At 41.0% G+C, this 20,473-nt stretch overlaps 1 protein-coding gene across 2 annotated transcripts in view; it reads left to right on the plus strand.

The window, feature by feature from the left end:
• THADA (THADA armadillo repeat containing) overlaps positions 1-20,473 on the plus strand; it is a 358,452-nt gene that overhangs the window by 191,320 nt on the left and 146,659 nt on the right. For both annotated transcript variants that reach the window (XM_030800262.1, XM_030800261.1), the window contains one exon: positions 7,281-7,449. In XM_030800262.1, coding sequence (XP_030656122.1) covers positions 7,281-7,449 — 169 coding nt within the window. The remainder of the gene's footprint in view (positions 1-7,280; positions 7,450-20,473) is intronic.

Genomic DNA, 20,473 nt, shown 5'->3' on the forward strand with positions numbered 1-20,473 from the left:
ATGTGGAAAAGGGCTTCAGGAATGCCACATTTATAACAAAAACATATTCAATAGTTACAGGACATGCAGAAATATCTGCTTTTTCCAACCCACTGGATACAAACTCTGTGTGTGTGTGTGTGTGTGTGTGGTTTCTCTCTTTTATGCATGCACACATACCCACACATATATGTTTTCCTGAAGGCAAGATTTGAAACTACGAACCACACAGAATAAAAAGGAAAAAGAAATCTTGGTAGAATAGCAGTATAGTTGACAGAAAATAGACTTGGGCCCTGGACCTGGAGAATAAAGCCAATGGGCTTCACATAAACAAGTGAATAGGCCCCAGAGAAGCTCAAGCCTCCTCTCCTTTCCAGCTCATTTAGAGGGGAAGGAGGAGGGTAGGCCTTTGTGAGGGTAGGCCTGTTTGGTACAGGCCAGGCTGTGTTTCCTCAGCCAGTTGTTGAGACAAAGAACACTAGAGAAAAACAATTTGTAAATGTGTATAAAGGCTTTATTTTCAAATTATTCCACCTGCCTGTCTTCTAGGCATTTTATTTTCATGCCATTATTTCATTTAAACTTCACAACAGCCCTATGAAATGAGCACTCTTCCTTTTCCCCATTTATAGAAGGTACAAACCTAGGTTTACTGACTTATCTAAAGTCACACACTAGTAAGTGTCAGAACTCAGATGTAAACTTAGGTCTGCTGGATTCCAGAGCATGTTCTTAAGTCCCTGTCCTATGTGCTGTGTGGTAAAGAACTATGAAGACCCTGTTTCTGTTCTCCATGTCATTTCAGTCTAGCAGACATGATGATGCCTGAGAGCTACTGTGGGGAAGGTAAGTGAGATGCATTGGCTGCTATGGCAGAGCTAAATATGCAATTGCAGTAGGTAGAGGGAAGGAAGTGATTGATTCTGATCACAGGAGGTACAGTAAAGTTTCACAAAAAAGGTAGTACCTTAGCAGAGGCTAGGCATGGTGGCTCATGCTTATAATCCCAGCACTCTGGGATGCCAGAGTGGGAGGAGCACTTGAGGCCAGGTATATGAGACCCTGTCTCTACTTTAAAAAAAAAAAAAAAAAGAAAGAAAAGAAAAAGAAAATTAGCTAGGCCTGGTGGCTCACGACTGTAATCCCAGCCACTCAGGAGGCTGAGGTGGGAGGTCACTGGAGCCCAGGAATTCAAGGCTGCAGTGAGCTATGATCTCGCCACTGAACTCCAGCCTGAGTAACAGAGCGAGACCCTGTCTCTAAACAAAAATGTAATACCTTAGCATAGTTCAGAAGATGAAGAGGAGTTCCCCTCTTCATTACAAGAATGCAGGAGTAAAAGTACAAGAGTAAAAGGACATTACTCTAGTGAGAAGGAACGGGAATGTGCAAAGGCACTAGTTGGCTTGCCAAAACATATATAGAAAAAAGATTTTTTGAAGGTAGTATAATCCAGAGCTTCAGCCTGCTGTGTCTCACCCAGCCTTTAGAGATGGCCTGTTAAATAGGGTTGTCTGAACTTTGCGTTGTCAGTAGATGACCATTTCCCAAGAGCTGACAGCTGTGCTGTAGGACAAACAGACCATAATGGCATGGCTGGCATTCTTGAATAACTTTAGTGAGAGGTTTTAGGGGGTGTGTTGAGGGGGTGGGGTCAGGGTCAGACATAGCTTTTTTGAACTCATCCCAGCTCCGAAGATGCTAACCGCTTGGTTAAGTAGGGGCATCTAGAGCAAGTGGATGGTCCTTTTCATCATTGACAGAAGTTTGGGGCCTCTGTTTTGTAGTTGGTATAGCCTCACCTGAAACATAAGAATCAGGGCTGGAGGAGGGCCAGGAAATGGGGAGGAACTGGAGGAATGTTAATTTTGTTAATGAGGTAGGATGGAAGGGGATATTGGCTGGATCCTGAAGCCATTTGGAGACTTTGAAGCCTCTGGTTCCTGTGACATACAGGGACTCGCCCAATGCTACTAAGCCTTAAAGTTCCCTCAGTTCAAAAATACCTCCCCCACATTGCCTACAAAGTTTCTCTCAGCCACTCTGGCTTGTCAGATTTAAATGAGGTACCACATATAGAGCCTGGTCTTTAATAAGTGCTCAGGAAATGTTAGCTATTATCAGCATCATCTTCGTTGTTCTGCTTCATGGTCTACAAACGAGAGACTGGTTGGTTCTCTAAGTTGTTCATACCTCAGTGTGATTAGGTTGAATGTTTGGAAACCTTCGCTTTTCCAAGGCTCTGGGGATTTTGAGGCAACTGCGTTGTAAAGTCTTAGACCGAATTTTGTAGGTAGACAGACCCTAATTAAAATACAGGCTTTATGCTAGTTTTATGACCCAAAGTGTGCTGGGAAACCTCACTCTGTTCATCTTAAAATAGGGATAATGACACTGACCTTGGAATGAAGATTAATGAAATAATTAAAATAGTGTATCAAAAGCACATAGCCAGTCCTGGCACATACTAGTGACTTAATCTCAGTTCCCTTCCTTTTGTCTGGGTGCCCTGAGGGGCAGTTTGGGTTCACACAGGGAAAGGCACAGGCCTGGGAAAGGACTTCTTTCTTGCCAAACCCAAGCGTTCTCTGCCTCTCCCCGCCTCTCCCCACTTAGGCAGAGCTGGGCATGATCACCTAGATAGTACTCCCACACACAGGTGTCACGCTTACACAGCAGCAGCAGCTTGTGTTTACTTCTCATGGCCTGAGAATCATTGGCTGGTTCTTCTGTCTTCCACACTAGACTGTAGGTTCCTTGCGGCCTAGGCAGTGGTTTTCTCTCCGATTCTCTGGTACCTGACCAAGCGTGTGCTGTGCTAGGTACTCAGTAGATGTCCCTACAGATGTGTGTGGGCAGAGACAGTTTTGGTGATGTATAGCCACTTACCTTTGAAACCTTTCAGAAAAAAAGAACAGATTGTGAGGGTAGATAAGAGAGGAAAACACTTAGAAAAAGCTTAGCCCCCACTCTGTTAAGGGTGGTGAAGTCAGCATGATCTCAGCAGAATGGTCCTTTTTTTGCTGAGAATAGTGCATTCTGAACTCTTCTTGGTTCCTCAAGTGTTAAGTCCAAGTGTGTATTTCGCCCTCATTTGCAGGTCCTTCATCTGTTCCAGAAAGTTGTCTCAGCTCTGCCTCCCACTTCACTTTTCTGTGCCACTCTTCAGCTGTGAATGTCTGCATGGGTACCACTGATTGGTGATGAGCAGGCTGTATATCGCCTATAAACTGGTGGTTCCCTGTGAGCAGTGTTCTTCTCCACTGCTGTGTCACATGCAGCAGAGCACAAACCTGACAGCCACATCGTGTGGTCATTGATGTATGCAAAGGAGCAGCAGGAGGTTCTCCACCTGGGTCTGGGAAACTCCCCCAACAAGGGTTTTGGATGTGTGTCAAGAGTGAAACTGTATGGGAAATTGTGTGTATATGTTCATAAATATATTCCTCTTGTGAGAGAGTCCATAGTTTACATTAGTTTCTGAAATATTTTCATGATCCTTAAAATGTTTTTTTTTTTTAAAAAAAACAACCACTCATTTAGAAATTTTCCACATATGTGTAAATTACAGTTTGTGTTGTTGTTAGCTAGGAGACATTTTTATGCTCCCTTGATTTCCAGGTGTGAGCTACAGGTTGGGTAGCCAGAGAGCTCTGGATCACAGTCTGCCCTGAGCATTGCTTACATTTAGCCCTCAGAGTTTTCACTGAATCCTTCTGAGCTTCATTTTATTTTTCATCTGTTAATTTAGGTTTATAATGCCCTTTTGTCTACAGGGATGTTGCATAGTAAAGAGATCACAGGTGTGCAGATGTTTTATCAACTGTCAAGTGCTGTACAATTATGGGATGCAAGTATTCCTATTAAAAATGTATCATGTCTCGGCCGGGCATGGTGGCTCACGCCTGTAATCCCAACACTTTGGGAGGCTGAGGCGAGCAGATCACAAGATCAGGAGATCGAGACCATCCTGGCTAACACGGTGAAAGGCCGTCTCTACTACAAATAAAAAAAAATTAGCCAGGTGTGGTGGCGGGCGCCTGTAATCCCAGCTACTCGGGAGGCTGAGGCAGGAGAATGGCGTGAACCTGGGAGGTGGAGCTTGCAGTGAGCCGAGATCACACCACTGCACTCCAGCCTGGGTGACAGAGCGAGACTCTGTCTCAAAAAAAAAAAGTGTCATGTCTCATGTCACACAGTGTCGAGGACATGTTAGGCAGTCAATAAATAAGTAATTAAAATGAACATGGGAAGGGTTTATTGAAGTGAAAGGGCTAGAGGTTTTAAGACACTGGTGTCTGTGTACCTTGCAGATTCTGTGGAGGACCTAGTATTCAGGCCTAGAACACAGCTTAGGGCTATTAGAGGAACTGATTTTCAAGGAATGTTAAAAGTAGAAATGACCTTCGAGACCTTAAGTGTATTTGTTTTATTTTATGGAAGAAACTGAGACTTAGAGAGACAAAGGCTATCCCATTTATTTCAGAAGGGCTTGAGACTCTTCCTCATCACTTTTAATGGTGGCCAAAAAAAGACCCTCTTTGCCTTCATATTATCAACATGTTGTCTTACCTTTTTAAAACAGCACAGAATTCACCACATGGTCTTAATTATCTTATTGGGGCTACTCACAGGCCTGCAATTCTGGAGTATACTGATGCTATTACTAGACACTGGCACAGTGCACTGTAAAAACTTGGAATATCTGAAGCCCTTCCTTCTTGGAGTGTTCTCTTAGACATCACATCAGACCACTAGGTAGAAAGCATTGCCACCATTCTCAACTGTACTGAGACTCAGAGAGGTTACTGTGACTTGGACAAGTCAGTGTCAGTGAACTCAGTGTCCAAAGCAGAATGAAAATCCAAGTGTTCTAATTTTCTATTCTCCTAACCACTAGTTTCTAAATGTTCTCATCAGACCCCCTCCCTGCCGCCAGTAGGTGACAAAACAGTAACCTAGAAATTTTTTTCTTAGTGTTTATATATATATATATATATTTAAAAATTTGTTTATGATTTGATCTTTCCATCTAAAGAATTTGCAATGGAGTATTTAACCATTGCTTTATAATGAATGTTACTTAATTAAATATTACTTCAAGAATTGGCTTCTTTTTTGGTAATTGCATTACTTCTTTGAGGAGAGGTTTTGTTTTGCTTTTTAACCTGGTTGTGTGCATTTGGAAACCACCCTAACACAAGGTATCCAAAAGCAGAAAATACTGGCACTTTTCCCACTTTCCGTTCTTCCTCTTGTATGGATGCCAGAATCCTTTGGGAAATCATCATTTACAAAAGTCAGGAGCAAAAGGAGGGGCATTCTTTAGTGTACAGTCACTGCTAATTGGAAACTAAACATCTGTAACCATGTCAGAGTTATTTGTATTTGAAAAGAAACATTTATATACAAGAGCCCTTTTGGTAACATAAAACACACTGTAACACAAAGTGTGTGTGTTGGAGAGGTGGGGGACAGACAGAAGGGGAAGCTTCCAACAAATGACTGCCTTACTAAGTGAAGTCATTTGCTAATTAAATCTCAAAACATTTTCAGAGTTGTTTTTTGTTTTTTTGTTTTTTGGTCAAATGAAGTTTCTCCCTGACCCCCACCCTCACCATTTCCTATAGGCCAAAGCAAACATTTTTCTGCATTTGCCAATTACAGATTAAACATTTAATCACTTAAAAAGAATAAGTGAGAAAATGGATGAGTTGTGGGAACTGTCCAGCTACCTACTGTAACCATAGCTCTCTGTTTTCCCACAGATAATGTGAGGTGACCTCTTCTGCACCCTGAAACTATGTGCTGCTGGACCTACCCAACAGACCTAACTGTCTTGGGGGGAAAAATGACACTTTTTTTTTTAAATACCCCATACTTCTTTCTCCTCTTCCCCTGCCTCCCCCAACACCATGATGAAATTCTGCTCACCCTATTCTATTTGTACAGAAATTGTATCTGTATTTCTGTTGGCATATTAGAATAAACATTGGTGATAATCTCTAGGGTGTTAGAAACATTGCTATTGTAGGGCCCTATCCCTCTACTTACTGAGCCAACATGGCCATGTAGCCCTAATGGCCTAATTCTTACCAAGTAATTCCTTCGTGAACACAGATTAGTTTTGAAAAAAGTCAAGAGGCCATCTCTTTTCCCCTGCAGAGTCTACCATCTTCTGACCTTCCCTATTCTTGTAATCTAAGATATTTCTGTAAGTTGAGTTACTTTTTTAATTGGATGAAAAATCGTGAAGTCTTGAGCGTTCTAGTCAAGAACTTAGTTAAGCTGGTACTTAGCATATTGGACTTTCCTCTCAATCAATCAATCTCCTATCTGTGAAGGCTTTAAAGTGCACAGTTTCAACAAAATGGTTATAGCCTTTCAGTTTCTGAGTGTTTATGAAGTTGAGAGGCCTTTAGATGACCTGCCTTTACAATGACCTTTCTAGAATCTCAAAATAACTCTTGTCCAGGACTTTCACTATTTAAGAACTGGCTTTTATTCCAGCTCTTTGGGTATGAGTCAGCCCAGAGGCAAGAATTTGGTGATTTGAAGGTCCATCTCTTGTTCTCTTAACAGTAAGTTCAGACCATGTACTATGCTACTCGTGGCACTCCCCAGTATGGCCTGACCCACTTCTCAGCCTTAACTTTTACTGTTATTCATAAACCTCTGCGTTATTCAAACACATCTACCTACACCTTGAGTATTTTTAGCCTTGCTTTATACCACTTTGCCCCTGGTTGAAATGACTTCAGATCTTTCTTGGCCTACTTGAATCATGCTTGCTTTCCCGAGTTCCATCCTTCTTCTGATTTTCTATAGTCATAATGTCAAGGTCACTTGCTTCTCACTTTTCCTATACTGTCTCGTACTTTTGGTCATTTTTTCAAATGTACTTTTCCTCTGGCCAAAGTATGGGCTCTTCAAAGACAATGGTGACTGTCTTATTTTTTTATGGCACTTATCATGGTGCTTTTGCTTATCATAAATACCCAATAAATAGTTAACAAGTAAGTTGTTTTTTGCTACTACCTGTTTATTGTCTTATTCCCAAGCCTGTCTACATTTAATCTCCATGATAAAGAATTATAGATGCTAACGATGTTTTTAACCAAAGCAAAGTCACCTGTAGAACTAATGCAGATACAAAACATCATTTGGGATAAGGAGCAGCTCCTGTCTCCCCCTAACCCCTGGATGTTCCAGGCCATGCTAGATAGAATGTAAGTATACACAAAGACACAGATGTGGAGATGACTGTTGAATGGTCTTGTGTTTTTATTTCTCCCCAGGTGTGGTCACTCACCTGTCTACCACTCCCGTGAAATGGCAGCTCGTGCCTTGGTCCCATTTGTTATGATAGATCACATTCCTAATACCATTCGAACTCTGTTGGCCACACTCCCCAGCTGCACTGACCAGTGTTTCCGGCAAAACCACATTCATGGGACACTTCTCCAGGTAAGTAAAGTTGCTTTGTGTGACTTCTTTCGAACACCATAAGATGAACCTTGGTTTCTTATGTACTGTTAGCTGGTGAAGATTTGATACACAGCCTCTTAACTTTATCTGTAGAACTTTTTTTTCTACTTCCGAAAGATCAGGTATCTCCTAGTTATACTTTTTTCATCCCAAATATCACTACAGTGTTACATTGTGATTCTCTCAGATTATCTTTTGCAATACATCCTGTGTTTTCTACAGTATACTTTCTCCCACTTGGCCTCACTTCTCTGAACCAGATAAAACTTTGTCTTTGCCATCAAGTATGCCTGCAAAACATTCTGGGCTACTACCTATTCCGAGTGAAACTGAAAGCATTCCTTGAGAGAGGTTAGCCTGAGAGGCACAGGAAGAGTTATACACATCAGGGAGAGTTTGCCCTGTGGCACAGCACCTTAGTACATGGAAGTATTGAACCTTTCCTGTTTTCTCTGTGCTACCAAAAAAACGTACTACTTTGAATAAATGTACAAGTTTGTTGTTTTTAACCTAACATTTCTTCTAGAAAAGAATAACATACAAAAAATAAATGAGAAAGAGACTTTTTACTGAAACTGCCCTATTTCAACCCTAACTTGAGGGGGTGGTATTGGTGAGGTCTTCTGTTCAAATGGCTGCTATAGTGCTCATACAGGCATGGGGTTAGAGGTGGAAAATAAATGTCAGGTCATGTTCCTGGTCTATGAACAGAGTTGAGAGATGGCCTTGAGATCTCAATACATGTTATAAGCCTGAGATCGACACTGCTGACATGGCAGGCAGTGTGTGGAGTGATTAAAAAGGTGAAACTCTGGAGCCAGACTGCCTGGGTGTGAATCTCAGATCTACCCCTCATTACTTATACATCCATGTCTTCATTTTTGAAATAAGGATAATAGTAGCATATACCTTATAGGGACTTTGTGAACACTAAGGGAATTAATACATACAACATGCTTAGAATAGTGCCTAGTACACCACAAGATCTATAGATAGTCATTATTGTTATTATTATCATTAATTTTAATAAACCTATACTATAATGAAAACTAATTATTTCATAACTAATTCCCCCTAGGTAATAAGAATGCAAGATAGAACTACCTTTTTCTTTTTCTTTTCTTTTATTTTTTTTTTTTTTTTGAGACAGGGTCTTACTCTGTTGCCCAGGCAGGAGTGCAGTGGTGCAGTCTCGGCTCACTGCAAACTCTGCCTCCTAGGTTCAAGCCATTCTCGTGCCTCAGCCTCCCCAGAAGCTGGGATTACAAGCAGCCTGCACCCCCCCGTGTCCCCACAGTCACTAATTTTTGTATTTTTAGTAGAGATGGGGTTTCACCATGTTGGCCAAGCTGGTCTCGAACTCCTGACCTCAAGTGATCCACCCACCTCGGCCTCCCAAAGTGCTGGGATTATGGACATGAGTCACTGTGCCTGGCCGTTCCTTGGTTGTTTTCTGTATTCAACAAATATTTACTGAATGCCTACTACATACCACTGTGTCACAGTTGCAATAGCAACTAAGTCAGTTTTTGCCTTGAAGGAGCCAAGGACAAAAAAGGACCAGAAAATAGGCAGTCACAATGTAGTGTGCTAAGTGCTGGCTGAACACATAGCAGGGCCACCAGACTTGTCTGGGAAATCAGGGAAAATGTCCCAGAGGAAATGACATCTAAGCAGAGACTGAAGAAGTTAGCCAAGTAAAGAAAGGGAAAGAGTCTCCCATGCAAAGAGAGCAACATAAAGTCTCCCAGTGGGTGAGAAGGTAGCCCCCGAGTGGGAACTGCTGATTTGGGTGGGACTGAAGTTCTAGGTTGGCAGTTTTCAAATTTGTCTCAGGACCTCTTTACACTCTTAAAAGGGGTTGCGGCTCCCAGAGAGTTTTGTCTATCAATATTCAATTAGAAAGTAAACTTGAGACAGGCTGGTGTGGGGGCTCATGTCTACAATCCCAGCACTTTGGGAGGCTGAGCTGGACAGATCACTTGGGGCCAGGAGTTCAAGACCAGCCTGGCCAACATGGCGAAACCCCATCTCCACTAAAAATACATAAATTAACTGTGTGTGGTGGTGCACGCCTGTAGTCCCAGCTACTCAACTTGGAAGGCTGAGGCACTAGAATTGCTCGAACCCCAGAGGCAGAGGTTGCAGCAAGCTGAGATCATGCCACTGCCCTCCTGCCTGCGGCAGAGTGAGACTGTCTCAAAAAAAAAAAAAAAACAGTAAGCTTGAGAAAATATTAAAACACGAGGACTTACAAGCACATATTGCATTAGTCATCAAAATAATGATATCACCACACACCTTGTAGCCTCTGGCAAACTCCACTGTACACTCATGAGAGAATGAGAGTAAAAGAGGAAACTATTTTCTTGGCATCACTTGAAAATAATTTGTCTTGTGGACCTCTTGAAAAGATTGCACAGCCCCAGACTGCAGTTTGAGATCATCTAGTCTGTGTTACATACATTATGGGTCTTAGGTGGTTTCTTTAATATAAACTTTTGAGCACTCATCTCCCTTGAGTTCCCACTACATCCCTGTGATGAGGAGAGGGACAGGGGTTATTGTCTTGGTCTTAAAGATGGACCATTGTGGCCCAAAAATGATCATTTGCTCTGCCTCAAAATTTACATCTCTTGATTGTGTCAGACTCTGCTGCTTCTTCAAAAGAGCAGGGCTGGAATGATGAGGAATATGGAACAGCCTTTTCAAAATGTGGACTGTATCTGAGTTAGAAGGAAGGCCTAGCTTGTCAAGGGATCAGCTATCAAATTTTCTTTACTGAAGATCCACTCTTGGCTGAACTTTGTCCAAGTAGTTTGGTTGGAGTTGCTTCTTGGTCTCTCTCTCCAGTTGTGCAAATGAGCCTCCCAGCCTTGTTTCCCACACGCGCTACTGGCAGGTCTGGCTGGGTTTCACCAGTCTGCCCAGCAACTAAACATGGTCTTTTGCTCTGTCTCTGGGCTGCTTTTGATAGTCTCAAGTTTACTTCTTCTGCTAGATAAAATGTGAAATCCTGTGGAAAGGTTAAAACCCTAGAACTCTGGGGTTGTTGTGGCTGTTGCTCTTGTTCCTAAGTGTTGGTGAGATGAAGGGCTTGCTGAATAAAAGCCAGCAAATATGGGTGTTGGGTATCATATTCATGTTTGTCAGACAGATTCCTACCTTTATCAAGGTTGGTTTACCCTGGTTGAGTAAAAGAAGTCAAAGGGATGTGGAAAGTCTTTCTGGCATGTCCATTTGAGTGTCACACCTGTGTTATCCTAGTTCTGTCCATTCTGTGGTTCTTTATGGGGAAAGCATAAGGGGTTGAGTTGGGAAGGGCTCTTTTTCTTTTTCCTTTCTACAGCTTATAGATTCCTCTCCACATAAAGCTACCTTTGAAATCATTAAAAAGCCTGCATCTGGGAAAGAGGTGTTAGGGATTGAAAGGAATGATCATCTCCATGGGACCTCCAGAGCCAGCTAAGTAAATATAAAGTTGTTATTTTTTTCAAAAGCAGGAAATCATTTCGTAATCAGAAAACAAATTCTTTCACAGAACATTTTCTTGAATTATACATTTTGACCGCTTTGAAAATGTTTACATAAATATATCAAATCTCAGAGTATTTCTATAGTATACCTTGAAAACAAGAAATATGCTGATCTCTGAATTTTCTGGGACTATGGAAGAAAGACTCAAATTATAGCACATGCAAAAAAGAACATGTGGGATTCATTTCTTAATCGTTTTAAAAACCAGAGGTTCATAATTGCTGTGTTGAGATGGTTATAAGTAACACACATTAGAAAAGGTGAGTTTATGCAGCAGATTCATGAGAGTCAGGGGTAAATGACATTAAATCTCAATAAAGGCTAGATAAGAGCCATGGACATTACCTCATTTGGGAACATCACTAGCAGGGCTGCTCTGTCTTTTAAGTAGATTTAACCTTCTGTTTTTGTTGCCAAAACTCTTCATGTTGGGGACTTAACATTATTACTAGGTTACTTATCACTCTCAAGAAATCATATTGGAGTTCAGAAAATCTTATATTGAGGAGGAGCTTGGCCACCAATCATGAGGAAGGGTTTATTCTGATACTTGGGTACTTAACTCACATTTTGGATGATTCATAGGAAAATGTATACAATTTGAAATAAGAGTTTGAATTTCAGTTTTTTCATTTCTTGTCTATTTTGGGTCTTTTGTTGTTGTTATGTACAAATAAAAGGTGATCTGTTGCTCTTAATTTAGCTCTTTTTTTTTTTTTTTAAGATGGAGTCTCGCTCTGTCACCTAGGCTGGAATGCAGTGGCGCCATCTTGGCTCACTGCAACCTCCGTCTCCTGGGTTTAAGCTATTCTTCTGCCTTAGCCTCCCGAGTAGCTTGAATTATAGGTGCCCGCCACCACGCTCGGCCAATTTTTGTATTTTTAGTAGAGACTGGGTTTCACCATGTTGGCCAGGCTGGTCTTGAACTCCTGACCTCAAGTGATCCCCCCCACCTTGGCCTCCCAAAGTGTTGGGATTACAGGCGTGAGCCACCGCGCCCGGCTGAGATAACATATTAAACTCTAAAGCCTGTGTTCCTATTTTCTTTAGAATGTGCTGCCTCTGATGTGAATAACAACTTTTTATGGCTAAGGAAAATAAACCAAGGATCCATCTAAAGATATACTTTATCACTCAGTTGCTCTCCTTAAATCTAATTTGGTATGTTATGATACAGTGGAAACAAAGTAAATCTATTCCTGTTATTGAGACAGAAGAAGTCAGTGAAACCCAGGGAAGCTGCGACTTGTAAAAGGTATATTGTACCCTCCCCTCTCCACTCTTCTCTCTGTCATCATTTCTCTTTGGTCTTCCATTTAATGCTACTAAATCTGTATCTGGAAATACAGATCCTCCCTTGGGACCTAGGCTATAGCCAAGTCCGTAGTTGCCCCACCTTCTATCATCCTTAAGGGTTTGACAAAACCTCTCAAACTTGGGTAACCATAGGAGTTATGGATCCTAGATCTAGGAACTGATAGGACCATGAGAAGGTGGTCAAGACTGAATTTAATTCAGCAGACCCTGTAGCTTGCTTACCCTGTCCTAGGCACTGGTGAAAACACAAGGAGTTTGCCTTTGAGGCAAACTTAAAGAGAGCTGTGGATTAGAAGCCAAGTGAGCCCTTGGGGACCAGGGATCATATGAGTAACAGGAATGAAGAGCAGACAGAAGATACAATGCCAGACAGGGCATCAGCCATAAAAGGAGACTGAAACTGAGGCCATTTCTGCTTGAGTCTGGAACACCCCAGTAGACTCTACAGTGTTTGCTGTAGAGCCAGAATCTTTACGTGATGGGAACAGTAGTGTTGGGCTGGATGGGACACATGAAGACCGAAATTGGAGTAGACTTTAGCATTACCTTTATGGGAAGAAAACCAGAAAACAAAGAAAGAAGTAAAGGTAGGCTAGTTCGGCCAGCTAGTTGTATGAAAGAATCACTATGCAAGAAGCAGGGATGGAACCAACCGTCCTTCACTCTATTCTACAGACAGGAGCAGTGGAAGCAAGTAGAAAATCAGTGATAGAGGTAACCTTAAATGTCAACTCTACTGGAGTTTCTTAAATTAAGGAAGCAAATGAACATTTATAGAAAAGATACGTATATATATTTCTATTAATATTACTGTTACATCAAAACTTGTGATTAAATATAAAAGAATTATTTCCATCTTTTAAAAATGTAACCATATGAGTCAATATCTTAGTGCTTTAAGAATTTTAATGTCATTTATATTTCTTAAAACTACAAAATTGTGAAACAAATAAAACGGTCCAGCTGTCCAGAAATGGAACATTTCTTGATAGATTCCATTTGGCGACCTAAGATGTTGGCCATCTCCATTGTTGTTTGTTTTATGCCTCGAAAATATTATTTCAGAATGGAAAATCAAAAACAAAGGCATGAAACTATGCTGATGTTGTAAGTTATAAATGGATTTCTGGTCTGTGTGCTTTTTTTTCTTGATTGAGTCATAATTTAAAGAAAATGCTCACTCTTGTCAGATGGCCAGATTTATTCTTTCTTTTTGAGGACTTGTGTTAGTGTGAAAGGAGAAAAATCTAAGTTGCTAGAAAGGTCCCCAGTCTAAGAAGGGTTAAGGCAGAGTTTCTCCAGTGGCGTGGCTATGGATGTGCCAAGGTATTTATTGATTCCGTCAGCTCTCAGGGAGTCTTGAGTGTGGCCTGGCAGGGCTGGAGCTCTAGGCAGTCACCTGCAGCTGGGAGCAGCATCGTTGGTTTTATCCCAGAATGCCAAAGAAAGATTACTTTCTATGTGTGCCTTGATGTGAAAAGGATTGGGAAGCACTGGGCTCTTAAAAAAACACTAAAGAAAGGACTAAACCTTGTTAAATCTTACCTTTTGGCAATATATTCCTTTCTGGATATAAGCCCAAAAAAGTCGTTTTTAATTAAAATGCTACTTTTGAAGATGAATTAATCCCTTCCTTATAAACATCCAAAAGCTTTTATTTGGTGTCTGTTACTTAGGGAGCTTTTTCTGGGTGTTGGAGACAGCTCTTAGCTGCCAGGTTCTGGAGCATTGACTGTACTGCACTGTGTGGTTGTTCCCCAAGCAATGTACTGCTGTTTTGAAGTGCTCAGAACTCAGAGTATCAGTCAGGGGCATGTGGAACTTAGAGATTTGCCAGTTGATGTGTCCTCAGGTGTTTGTAACTGTTCAGGATCAGAGTAGGGGAATTAATAGCACAAAGAGGAAAAATATATATTTTTTTTCAGTGAGAGAGAGTGTGTGTGTGTGTGTGATGTATGTGTGTGTGTGTGATGTACCAGTCACTGAGTTCCTACAGAGCCTCTTCTGGAGGATAGGTGTTATCCCATCCTACTGGTGAGAAAACTGAAAACGAGGGGTTGTGTGATTTCACTAAAATTATGCAAGATTAAATGGTAAAAAGCAAAACTGAGATTCAAACCTAGGATCATTTGAAGCTTTTGAGCTTGTGCAGTTAACCACTGTAGTATACTGCTTCTCTGGATGAGGAAAAGGAATATTGTCAGGGGAGAAGGATTCTCTCTGGGGCCTTTGGGTTGTGGGTAAAATGGGACTTGATATCATCTATTTATTCATTCATTTGACAACTGCTAATTGAACACCAGCTACGTGCCAAGCACTGTTCTGGGTGCTTGGACTATATCAGAGAACAGAAGAGACACATCCTTGCCCTCCAAGATTACTGCTCTCAGTGCACTTATATTCCAGCAGCAGGGAGACAGTAAGAAATGTTCAAGAAATAAACATTCAATAAAACATATCAGAACTTATTATAGTAAATGTAATAGGTAAATTAGATAGTTTGTTAGAAGGTAATCGTTGCTGCGGACAAAAGAACAAGTAGAGTAGGCTAAGGGGAATCAAGAATATATAGGAGAGGAGGGCAGTTGACATGTCAGAATGGTCGTCATTGGAAACATTTGAGCAAATTGTATCACAAGACATGGGAAAACTTTCTTATTTTTTTAATAAAGGTAAAGAGTAGACATCTTTTCTTCTGAAACTGTGCTGGCTGCAGACATCTGTAAGCAGGTATACCAACTGCATGTTTGAGACTATCTTTACCCATAGGAAAGTGCCAACAGAGTGGGCAGTAGTGGATAAACAAGGCCAGGAAGGATGCCATTACTTTAGAAACTTAAGAGCTCCCTAAAGGGAGGTGGTCATACTATAGATGCCAGGACTGCTGGGGACTCTGAAGCCCTTTTCTTCTGGAATCACAGTGAATAAGGTCAGTCTGTCATGGTTCTGATGAGCTTAAGCAAAGAGCAAAGTATCCATCATATTACTTCCTCTGCTTTCTGGTATGACCTTTACCTTAACCCTCTGGACCTGGGCCTTAGAGATGTAGAGTAAATGTGGAGAATGTTTATTCTTTTGCTTAGCAAATATTTATTGAGAAGGTAAGTACATACTATGTCACGTACTGTGGAGGATACAAAGAAAATTTATAGCATATTCTCTGCTCTCAAGAAGCTTATGAGCTACCTGGAAAATAAACCATTGACACTGCAGACAATTACACAGAAACACATGGCTACATGTTATGTGCACCAAGCATGTGGCCGAGATCACACATCTGAGAGGCAAGACCAGGATGGACTGGAGACATCAGAGAAGGCTTCAGGGGAACATTGGGCCTTGGGATAAACCTTGAAACTAGCTTTCTGTTTTGGAGGCAAGGGACATGGTATGAGCCCAGGCGTGGAGGAGGGCATCAGAAAGTGTTTGCAGGAGGCAGTGAGCAAACCAGCCTGTTGTGTCAAGGAGAGAGGATGTGTGAATGGCAGGGTGGGTGCAGGTCAGCATGTGAGAGACCACAAATGCCGGGCCAAGCAGTTTGGGCTCTGTAGGCCTGTAGCCTTCAAAGTGGGGTTTGCAAGACAATAATATATGTGGAAGAATACGTTAGTGTGTTATTTCTTTTATCGCATCCTTTTTTATTATTATTATGGTTATTGTTAGAGACTAGGGTATCACTATGGTGCATAGGCTGGCCTTGAACTCCTAGGCTCAAGTGGTCCCCCTGCCTCAGCCTCCAGAGTAGCTGGGACTACAGGTGTACCTGGCTTTTAGCTATTATTTTCGTTTGATATGTAATGTACATAATGTATCAATAGAATAGTATATAATTTCTAAGTTAATAAGTACACAAAAGCTGGGAGCATGTGCTCAGAAAGGTCCTTTCAGGTAGTAGGTAAGAGAGGACTCTGGAGCCAGCTTGTCTCCCTCTAGATCCTAGCTCTGCTGCTTACTAGCTGTGTTATTTTGGGTGAGTTACTTAATTTCTGTGCCTCCACTTCTTCTGTAAATGGGAAAATAAAATGACCTCATAGGGTGGCTGTGAAGATTAAATGAGTTAATATGTGGGAAGTGGGTAGCAAGGTCTCTGGTATATACTAAATGCTCAGTAAATATTTGTTGCTATTATTAATACTTGCTGCTACTGCCACCACCACTGCTACGGGCAGGGGGTGAGGGGGTTATGATTAAAAATGTAAGAATCACTGATGTAGATGGTGAGTAAAAGACCTTGAGCTAAAGAAAACTGTGTTTAAAAAAATTAATGTTGTACATTGAAATAATACTGTAAAACGTGAGGATTCCTATTGATGTGTGAGTGCATGAGAGAAATAAGTCCATTTTCAGCAATTTTGACTTTATGTGTTATCATATTTCACAGAGAGGTTCCTCCGGTCAGTCATTGTGTTCTCTGCCTTCCTGTAGATCATGTTAAAGATTATAAGAGCTGAGATTAGCTCAAATTTTTAAGAGCAGAGTTCTTGCCTATCAGGTTGTTATTCCTTGCACCTGTTTTGTTTTGAATTACATCCTCTCCCTCAGACCCCACCAGAAACTTGAGGAATCAGTGTCTCACACTGTCTGAGACAAAGGACTCTTTTATCATGGAAAGGGAGAAATTTGAAGTTCATAAAGTGAAAGGAGATACAGAATCCTCCTAGATAGATTAATCTAGCACATTCCAAGTTTTTTTTTTTCATCTTGGAAGACATGCTTTCCTTCCCCTCTGAGCCATTCCACTCTTATTGTCTGAGACTTCATATGACTGACGATAATTCTGAATATACTTTAAAAGTTATGCAACACAACAAAACATCTCACCGTGGGTACACTGTCAGACTTTCGTCATTTCCTAGAATCCCTGTAAAATATCTGATGGTATGTGGTCCCATAATGTGAAGGGATTTGTTTGGTGGTTCCCATCCAATAAAAATAGTATTTGTTGTTATTTGTTTTTAGTATATGCAAATGGAATAGGCAAAAAGCAATACCTTTGTTTGTATTGGGGTAGCATATTCGAGATTGCACAGTTTATGTACTCGTGCTGTAGCTCTTTGATATATTTATGGCACCCAACGTATTTGAGTTACTAAGGACACAGCTGACCATTTAAAAGCACTGTGGTTGAGTATAGCCAATTTGGCAGCCACCCCAGAGGCCTGAAATAAAATCGACACACAGGCCTAAAGGAAAGTTTAAATAAGTAATAAAACTCTTTTCCTATTTTAGACCATATCGTTGTTCATGACATTCTTGCATTTCTCTATATCGCTACCCACTTCACCCTTTGCTTTTGTGGCGGGGCTTCTCAGCCTCGGCACTCTTGACATTCTTTGTTGTGGGTGGGTGCCTTGTGCAGTGTGGTGTGTTTGGTAGCACCCCTCCTTCATTTGTGACAACAACAACCAAAAATGTCTCTAGACATTTCCCTATGTCCGCTGGGGAAGCAGGGGGCGGAGGCGGGGGCAAAATTACCCCTAGTTGAGAACCTTTGTTCCGTGGTACCTATGGATTTTCCCCATCATCCTGTGGGACAAGGCATGATACAGCTCTTAAATACCAGCAACCACAAAAGAAACCATTCCTGACCCGGGCAGAAGTTGTGGCTCAGCATAGTACAGTGAGCTGTGCATAGGCATAAATGAAAAGGTAGGGGATTACAAAACTCAGACTGGAGTCACTAAGGAGGCACTTTCCTTCCTCTTTCTCTCTTTCTACTGGATAAGTGTTGTGAACATATAAGCCAGCTCACTTTTAAAATCTTAGCTTCTTATAGCTTGCTTCATGTCCTTGTTCCAACCTGCCTCTCATCCACTTTCATAATATATAGTTGAAACTGAATTCTGCCCTCCTCAGAGTCAGAGAGCATAACATTCTAGTTTCTGTTTACTAAGGAAGCTTTGGAAAATAACACATAATTAAAATTTTCTCACTTCTTTACTTGAAACACTGATGAATTGCTAGGTACAGTTGTTGTCTATTTCATTGATCCTCTCTTGGGTGGGGGACAAGAGGCTTTGTGAATGAATCTTCTCTAAGAACAGAGGTTCTGCTGAAAACTTAACCCAGAACATAAAAATGTTTTCTTTGAGTTAAGCATAAAGCTTTGTCCAAATTCCCAGATTCAGACCTCAGAAAGGAAACTGGTGGATAAATCTAGTGGATACTGAACATACATGATGGAGATAGTAATTATGCTTTTTTTTTTTTTTTTTTTTTTTTTTTGAGAGGAAATCTCACTCTGTAGCCCAGGCTAGAGTGCAGTGGTGTGAGCTCGGCTCACTGCAACCTCTGCCTCCCGAGTAGCAAATTCTCCTGCCTCAGCCTCCTGAGTAGCTGGAATTACAGGTGCGCACCACTGGCACCCGGCTAATTTTTTGTATTTTTTAGTAGAGATGGGGTTTCACCATGTTGGCCAGGCTGGTCCTGAACTCCCAACCTCAGGTAATCCACCTGCCTCAGCCTCCTGAAGTGCTAGGATTACAGGCATGAGCCACTGTGCCCGGCGTGTAATTATGTTAATATTATTTTTTTAAAGGACCTTAAATATTATATATGCCTCATATATGTAAATGTCTAGAAAGTCAGTAGTAAATCTGTCACTTGACTCTCAAAGTAGTATGATGCATACAAATAAGACCTTTAAAAGCATATCCTTATTATTGCTTTTAGAAATTGTCAAATAATTCTTAAACATGTTTTTCTTTGTCTATTTGGGGAAAAAAAGGAAAACTACATCTATTATATTAAAATGAAGTCTCTGTTTTGGACAAAGGCATATGTTTAAAAAAAAAAACGTAAGTTAAATCTTACTTGAATTTCTCTTGTTACTGTCAGTAGCATGCACATTTTGTGCCTTCTCTACATCAAGTGAATGGGATTATTAATTGAGGTATGAATTTGTACTTGCAGATGTTCACCTTTTTTGCCAATTGTTGCCTTCCTGCTTCATCCTCCACTTTTTTTTTCCCTTAGTAATTAGTGGGTTGTGTGTTATAGTCTTGAACTGGTACCACTCTGAAGCAGTTGTTGAGGTATGTAGAGGCATCACATATCAGATGTTTTACTGATGGGCCCATGTTCATATGGAATAGGTATTTAGAATCTTGGTCATTTTTCTATTGGGGATGCCTTAAATTTCTGGTGAGGGGGACATTTTTCATTAGCTTCCTAAGAATCTTATTTCTAAAAAGGTCTAAGATTATTTGTTTGGAGTTGTTTTTTTAAATATCAAATGGATTTAAGAGGTTTTTTTAAAGTTGTGACTTTGAAGAGTTTACAAGTGCCAGCAAATTCTATCACCTTTGTTAATCTTCGAAGAGATCAGTATAATTAACATCTTACATGTGCTGTTTGACACTTTTTTTCTTATTAGCTTCTTAAGCCTTTAAAAAAATCTTCAGACAGTAAGATGAGTTTTACATGTAAATTTTAGTCCATTTATAGCAGATAGACTTTATGCTTGCCCTTTCTTCTTTTTTTTTTTTTTTTTGAGACGGAGTCTGGCTCTGTCGCCCAGGCTGGAGTACAGTGGCATGATCTCCGCTCACTGCAAGCTCCGCCTCCCGGGTTCACGCCATTCTCCTGCCTCAGACTTCTGAGTAACTGGGACTACAGGTGCCCGCCACCACGCCCGGCTATTTTTTTTGTATTTTTAGTAGAGACGGAGTTTCACCGTGTTAGTCAGGATGGTCTCAATCTCCTGACCTCGTGATCCACCCGCCTCAGCCTCCCAAAGTGCTGGGATTACAGGCGTAAGCCACCATTGCCTGGCTTGCCCTTTCTTCTTAGATTACAGGACGTATAGTCATTTTTATATCTAACTTGTTTCTGAAATGCAGTTTCAGTTTCCTGCTTTATAATTGATTTTTTCAAATATGTGAGACATTTACTTGTCCAATTACCAAATTGTTTTTTGGTTTTTTTGTGGGTTTTTTTGTTTTTGTTTTTCGTGTTTTTTGAGACAGAGTCTCACTTTGTCGCCCAGGCTAGAGAGCAGTAGTGAGATGCTGGCTCGCTGCAAACTCTGCCTCCCAGGTTCAAGCGATTCTCCTGCCTCAACCTCCCAAATAGCAGGGACTACAGGCGTGTGCCACCACACCTGGCTAATTTTTGTATTTTTAGTAGAGGTGGCGTTTCACCATGTTAG

This window comes from Nomascus leucogenys, chromosome 19 (assembly GCF_006542625.1).
Source record: "Nomascus leucogenys isolate Asia chromosome 19, Asia_NLE_v1, whole genome shotgun sequence".
In the NCBI taxonomy this organism is placed as follows: Eukaryota; Metazoa; Chordata; class Mammalia; order Primates; family Hylobatidae; genus Nomascus; species Nomascus leucogenys.